This window comes from Microplitis mediator, chromosome 1 (genome assembly GCF_029852145.1).
Source record: "Microplitis mediator isolate UGA2020A chromosome 1, iyMicMedi2.1, whole genome shotgun sequence".
Taxonomy (NCBI): domain Eukaryota; kingdom Metazoa; phylum Arthropoda; class Insecta; order Hymenoptera; family Braconidae; genus Microplitis; species Microplitis mediator.
In genome coordinates this window covers 11,050,412-11,058,226 of record NC_079969.1, presented here as the reverse complement: position 1 = coordinate 11,058,226, position 7,815 = coordinate 11,050,412, and the positions used below count along the sequence as shown (strand labels likewise).

Below are 7,815 nucleotides of genomic sequence, written 5' to 3'. Positions count from 1 at the left end.
TTTATATATATTTACATCTAAATAATTAATTCTTTTTTTTTTTTAACATAATGGTGAGACATCGTAAGAGAAGAAAAAAAAACTCACGTTTTCCGTTTAAGTCATCAAAAAATAATAACGAACACGATAATTATTATTACTCACGTTTCATTAAAAATAATGTTAAACATTTTTCTACAACATTGAATTCACGGTAATTTAAAATAATAATTTTAAATTAATTTTTGCTAAATATTTTCTATTTTAGTTTTATATACCCCTAATTCCTCTAATTATTAATTTAATGAAAAATAAAAATATGTATTTTTTAATGCTTTAGATATCATCATCCATATGCAACACGATCAAAAACATCAAATACTGAATTACAACAAAATATAAATAATAATAATGAAAATTTAAAAACAAAAAATATAAAAAATTCTGATAATAATAGTATAATTTATTTAGGTGCTTACAAAAAAGTACCAAGATTAATTGATCTTGAAACTACCATTAATTTTGATAGTGATGGCAATATTGATCAATCAATGAATCGAATGAATAAAGAAACATTTTTTAAAATGGAACCGGTAATTATTTTATTTCAATAATTTATAACTTTTTTTTGTTAACGATTAATAAAATAATTAATGAAAAACTTGAAATTTTTTTTTTTCAGATAGTATTTTTAAATTAATTATTAATAAAATTAAATGATGAGTAGAGAATTTATTTAAATATAAATATTATGTATCAAGTAAAATAATTAACTAAAAATTAATTGACATGAATAAACATTGTAAACTATTACTTATTGGCATTACTTGTGGTACCGGACAACCTCCCAACAAGACATAACGTAAAATTGTATCATTGTAAATTTTAAAGCATGAATCGGGTACATGATTTCAAAAATAAATATAAAGACCATGAAAGTAATTTTTCTTTAATATATATATATATATATGTATTTGTATTCTAAGTATCAGTAGAGACATATTACAATCCCGTTCCCGTAGCATAGACACTCATATCAAGTAGCTGAATCTCAAGAGCTTGAACGTCCCGCTGTGCATTTGTGCAACTTTACTCTCTTTATTTAACACACCAACCAAGTGCTTGTGCACATACTACACACTACAAAAACTATTGTTAAATGCCGCGTACACTCTAATATCTCTATTCTACTTGCTAAAATTATCATGATTATTTTTCATATTTATTCACACTAAATATGTAAACATCTTTTTTATTAAACATTTACCAAAAATTCATAAGTAACTTAATTATTTTATTAATATGCAAGTTAATTGAGATATCCAAATGATTTATTTTTTATTATCTTTTCTTTAAACCCAAGTACATATTTTAAACCATTGATTTATATAAGAAGAAAAATAAAAAGAAATTAGAAGTGTCTTTAGAATGAGAATTTCGAGCGTCTCTTTTGCATTTATTTAGACACCCCAAGGATTTTATAACATAAAAGGATCAAATAGGGATAGTATTACAATGTGCAACAAGTATACATTTTAAATACAGTCTTAAGAAGTACTTAAACCTTCAAATAGCCCGTATATAACATTTACTATGTATATCACGTTGATATCTTCATATATAATAATCGTTTTTATATATATTTTATAGAATATCAGTTGAGATTCACTTTTATTTTGAAAAATCGTATATTTTCTCTCATGTCATTTTCCTATTTTTATAGAGTATTATAAAATAGTTTTTATTCTTAAACTTGTGGTGGGAAAAAAATTGAATCGGTTTTACATTGTTAATTTGAATGTTATTTCATTTTTCACGCTTGAAAAAATTTTAATTCAATTTTGATCACAATAGTTATTTTTTTGGAAGTATCAAATTACGTACAACATATAGTTTTTGGCATATATTCAGGAAAAAATGGGACAAATAGGTCTCATGAACAAAAAATACTAATTTATACAATATTTTTAATGGAAACATAAAATAACTTATGAGTTCTTTTTGATTTGAGTTTACAAAAAAAAAATTACGTGAAAGAAGAATGAAACATAAAAAAGTGAGTAAAATTGATGAAATCTCGCATAAAACGTATATATTGATGTTGTTAAATTAACTTAGATAAAATCAAATTTGCTCATAACAGTAGGAGACGAAATACGTTATATATATTGTTGGTGTTTGCGACAATGTAAACTATAAAATAAGAAAAAAACAACTACAGGAATTAAATAAAAAGTAAATAATGTGCTCGCCTAAATTTATAAATCTAAAATCTATCAACGCATAAAATAAGTTTCCTTTCAATAATAATAATAGTACATTTATACATTGAGTGTACTCAAAAAGTACCGCAATTTTTGTATAGGGTTGGGAACAAGTTATTGTATCGACCGCTGTGTTCACACACTCGTAAAAAATATTATAAAAAATCATTTACTATTATATAATAATAATAATAATAATATCCCTAGATTTTTTAAAATTGGTACTTGACTGCTATAAAGTACTTAATATAGTACAGTCAAATAACGATTTCAAATCCATGCTGAAGTCAAAAAATTTGACACATTTTGCAATTTTGTGGAGTTGTTGGAAACAATATAAATAACGAAAAAAAAAATTGCTACCGGAAGAAATCTTTATGTGACTATTATTTTCTAGAAACAAAAAACGCCTTTCAAAACGGCTCTAAAATCAAAACTATTCATCGGATCAGGTTGTTTAAACGTTTATTTTAAAGGGGAAGAATCATAAAAACTGTGTACCAAATTTCGAATCAAAATATTTGTTACTTTTAAAATTATTAATTTTTGAATTCAAAAATGCCAATTTATAAACAATTAGCCATATATATATATATATATGGGTCATTCCACCAAATAAAATTATTTTTACGGGGCGAACCTCGTCGATTTGGTTCAAACTTTGTGGAGTCGTTCTATATATTAAAAAAAAAATTCTCTGAAAATTTGAGCCTTTTATATGCAGCTGTTTTAAAGTTATGATTTTTTGAATTTTTTAAAAATTTTTGTTTTCAACTTTTTCATTAATTTTTTTAAAGGAAAAAATTTTTTTTCAAAAATGAGCACATAACAGTTTTTCGTAGGAAAAATTCTCAGCTTTCCAATAAAAATATCTATTTTTTATTTTACGTTACAAAAGACCTTTTAAAATTCGATTAAAGACGAAAAAACGATTTTTATGACTGTGCGGCGCTTGATACATCTAATTTGATATTTTTTTCTGAAAGCTGAGACTTTTTCCCACAAAATATGTGATTTTCACGATGTGCATATTTTTTGTTTGAACAAAATCAATAATTATTTAAATACAAGTCATTGATTTTATAGTTTTAACAAACTGTAATAGTTCATTGTGTGGCAAGAGATGAAACAAAACGATGTCAGACGAAAGTAAAGTAGGCTGCCCGAACCGTAGACAAAAGCTGACAATAACTGCAATCTGAAGTCGTGTTTCATCTAGTGTTACACACTATTTTTTTCATGATTGCCTGCATTGAAAATTATTATCAGTGTCAGCAGCCAGTTAGAATCAAGTTATATTAAGACCAATGGTGCGATCAACCATTAGTGTACGCCTAACTTATGCTTAGCAATTTATAATTAAACAGAAACCATAAATACTATTGATTATGTACACAAATTTTTATAAAACTTGATTACAAAGTCAGAACTGTCATTAACGCAGATGACATCAATAGTCTGAAATCACTATTGAACAAAACACAAGAATCAAAGTTCAAATTACTATATAATTCCTGGACTTGAACCATTGATGCTGGTATCATGAAAAATAGTTTTATAATTTTTGTTTTTAGAGCTTTACTGCAGATACATACCCGGAAACATATCCTCACACCGCAAAATTTATACATCCGGGCTATTCAAAATTTTACCAGCGTTGATTTCACTGTTATAACCATCATTTATTAAAAGAAACGACTTAAAACGATTGAAAAAAAAAATTTAAATACTTTTTAAGGCTTTTGAATACTTTGAATACTTTTGAATCACCCTTTTTATGGGCATTTAACATTACAAATCGTTTCGAATCGTTACGTTTAATCAGGGAATGATGACTTCTTTTAGAAAATAAATGTTTTAGACGTACGATACTTTGAGTCATAAACGGTAAAAGAAACACAAGCAGTGCACCCTATCTCACTTATTGTTGATAGCTTAGGATATATATGTGGTAAAAATGTATCAACATCCTCAAAAAAAATAAGAATAAACGTTTTTTAATCATAGAGAGTTTATATTTTATTTAATTTTATTCAAACAAAAAATATGCACATCGTGAAAATCACATATTTTGTGGGAAAAAGTCTCAGCTTTCAGAAAAAAATATCAAATTAGATGTATCAAGCGCCGCACAGTCATAAAAATCGTTTTTTCGTCTTTAATCGAATTTTAAAAGGTCTTTTGTAACGTAAAATAAAAAATAGATATTTTTATTGGAAAGCTGAGAATTTTTCCTACAAAAAACTGTTATGTGCTCATTTTTTAAAAAAAAAATTTTCCTTTAAAAAAATTAATGAAAAAGTTGGAAACAAAAATTTTTAAAAAATTCAAAAAATCATAACTTTGAAACAGCTGCATATAAAAGGCTCAAATTTTCAGAGAATTTTTTTTTTAATATGTAGAACGACTCCACAAAGTTTGAACCAAATCGACGAGGGTCGCCCCGTAAAAATAATTTTATTTGGTGGAATGACCCATATATATGTATCCATTATTAAAATTTTTGCATATATATGTGAATTTTCTTGTAGGAGATAAAAAGACACCTTTTTTGAGCTATGGTTAAGCTCGATAGCTTAATTTGCAAAAAAGTTTATAAGAAAGCTACTGTTTTTTTACGAATTTCGTACGCCTAGAGAAAAAATCGTATCGTAAAAAAAAAAATTGAAAAATACTAAGAAAAGAAGACATTTTACAAAAGTTTGGAAAATCCAAAAGTGCACGCATCATAACACTTATTCAAAAATATAAAATAATTTATTATTTAAGTATCCTACCGAAGGAATTAGAATTTAATGAATAAATAAAATAAATTAAAGCTGTTAGTTATTATTATTATGTTTTTTATTGTTACTTTTAGTTACTTGAATTTTAGGGTCCAATCTTTCGCGGTATTGGTGTCCGATGAGAAACATACAGCGCATGCGTGTACACATTCATCAGCCTGGCTAACAGCGCCCGAACGCGGCCAAAGACTGAACATCGTATTTATATCCCGACTAGAATTTTCCATAAGGATCTGACAAAGTCCTTATCAGGTTAACCTTATTTCAAATAAGGTCCAGATCGGGATATCCTGACGAGGAACAGATATGGATGTAATACTACCCATACAGGAGCTGCCAGAGTTGAACAACGGGCCCCTACTTGGCCCAGCACTGGGGAACCTAGCTTTGGCACACCTATATTGGCCCAGGCTTGGGTCAGGACTGGGTAACCTAGCCTTGGCCGTCCAATGGCAACCCAGACTTGGGCCAAGACTGGGTAACCTAGCCTTGGCCGTTACAATGATTACCCGGGCTTGGGCCAAGACTGGGTAACCTAGCCTTGGCCGTTACAATGATTACCCAGACTTGAGCCAAGACTGGGTAACCTAGTCTTGGCCGTCCAATGGCAACCCAGACTTACGCCAAGACTGGGTAACCTAGCCTTGGCCATCCAATGGCAAGCCAGGCTTGGGCCAGGACTGGGTAACCTAGCCTTGGCCGTTACAATGATTACCCGGGCTTGGGCCAAGGTAGGATTACCCAAGTTTGGATATACCCATGGTTTATACAAGTAGATCATATAAATGTACCAGTTCAACGTTAGTAGGTTCGTCCAGTAGCTACCGTTCTGACCCAGTAATCAGAAGGACGGCAGTTCGCGCCCAGAGTCCAGCAGAATTTTCACCGAGTTTTTTTCACATCATTTACCTCCCTTAAATAATTAAAACGTTAATGATCATGAATTCTACGAGGTTAATAATAATAAATTTTTTTTAATTAAATTTATTCGTTTCCTGGAAGCCTGGGCCAGGTCTGGCAACCAAGCATGGGCCAGGTCTGGTAACCAAGCATGGGCCAGGTCTGGCAACCAGGCTTGGCCCGAGATTATCATTCCAGGCTTCTACCAAAGCTGGGCCAAGACTGGCTTACAAGCCTGGCCCAAGGTTCTACAAAGTTGGGCCAAGTCTGGGCCAAGCTTGGGCCCGTGGTACTTTCCTCTCTGGGTAATTATATAGGCCATTTTTTATCTATAATTTTTTTACTCGGATGGACATGAACAGGCATGAACATACCTGATCAAAGATGAACAGGCCTGATCAGGTCTGATCATGTCTGAATTTCTAACAAATCTTGACGTTTTGAGGTTATAGAAAGATATTTTGACTAAATTCAAGATGATGTCTGAGTGTATGTATGTGCGGGTATACACACACATATATGTACCTACGTACGTATGTAAATATCTGTAAATTTTGAACGGATGGACCGATTTTGATCTCCAAGGTGGCATTCGACGCGACTTGTTAATATCTAAAGACTGTGAAAATTGAGCTTAATCGGTAAAGTGCGTTCGGAGATATTCCAAAAATAAAATTTTTTCAAAAATGTTTTTTTTGGATAACTTTTAATGTGCTCGATGGATTGATCCCAAAATCTAATCAGCTCTTAAACTTTATAAGCCGCGTCGAATGCCACCTCAACCATCAAAATCGGTTTATTCGTTGTCGAAAGAATTACAAGAAAATTTTTTTTTTAGTTCTTTTGAAATTTCTCAATAACCACCAGATTAATCAATTCCAAAATGTAATCAACTCTAGGTCTCAATAAAACGCGTTGATTGCCACCTCAACCGTCTCAATCGGTTAATTCGTTCCAGTGATATTGTTGAAGAAAAAAGTATTTAAAAACGTTTTTTTTTTTCAAAAACGGAGGATATCCTGATAAGGGCCTCATGGGTCATTACCCAGAGAGGAAAGTACCACGGGCCCAAGCTTGGCCCAGACTTGGCCCAACTTTGTAGAACCTTGGGCCAGGCTTGTAAGCCAGTCTTGGCCCAGCTTTGGTAGAAGCCTGGAATGATAATCTCGGGCCAAGCCTGGTTGCCAGACCTGGCCCATGCTTGGTTACCAGACCTGGCCCATGCTTGGTTGCCAGACCTGGCCCAGGCTTCCAGGAAACGAATAAATTTAATTAAAAAAAATTTATTATTATTAACCTCGTAGAATTCATGATCATTAACGTTTTAATTATTTAAGGGAGGTAAATGATGTGAAAAAAACTCGGTGAAAATTCTGCTGGACTCTGGGCGCGAACTGCCGTCCTTCTGATTACTGGGTCAGAACGGTAGCTACTGGACGAACCTACTAACGTTGAACTGGTACATTTATATGATCTACTTGTATAAACCATGGGTATATCCAAACTTGGGTAATCCTACCTTGGCCCAAGCCCGGGTAATCATTGTAACGGCCAAGGCTAGGTTACCCAGTCCTGGCCCAAGCCTGGCTTGCCATTGGATGGCCAAGGCTAGGTTACCCAGTCTTGGCGTAAGTCTGGGTTGCCATTGGACGGCCAAGACTAGGTTACCCAGTCTTGGCTCAAGTCTGGGTAATCATTGTAACGGCCAAGGCTAGGTTACCCAGTCTTGGCCCAAGCCCGGGTAATCATTGTAACGGCCAAGGCTAGGTTACCCAGTCTTGGCCCAAGCCCGGGTAATCATTGTAACGGCCAAGGCTAGGTTACCCAGTCTTGGCCCAAGTCTGGGTTGCCATTGGACGGCCAAGGCTAGGTTACCCAGTCTTGGC

At 32.3% G+C, this 7,815-nt stretch overlaps 1 protein-coding gene across 2 annotated transcripts; it reads left to right on the top strand.

Moving 5' to 3' along the window:
* On the top strand, positions 1-1,181 carry LOC130673643 (GATA zinc finger domain-containing protein 8-like). Of its 2 annotated transcripts, XR_008990921.1 has the most exons (4): positions 1-193; positions 320-572; positions 662-917; positions 1,002-1,181. XR_008990921.1 is itself a non-coding variant. In XM_057478757.1 (3 exons), exons 1-3 carry the CDS (start codon positions 51-53, stop codon positions 677-679), a joined length of 414 nt encoding a protein of 137 aa, XP_057334740.1. In that variant the 5' UTR covers positions 1-50; the 3' UTR covers positions 680-1,181. The 2 variants fall into 2 exon arrangements, 1 of the variants encoding a protein (XP_057334740.1); XM_057478757.1 differs by having other exon boundaries at positions 662-1,181.
* Positions 1,182-7,815: the final 6,634 nt, after the last annotated feature.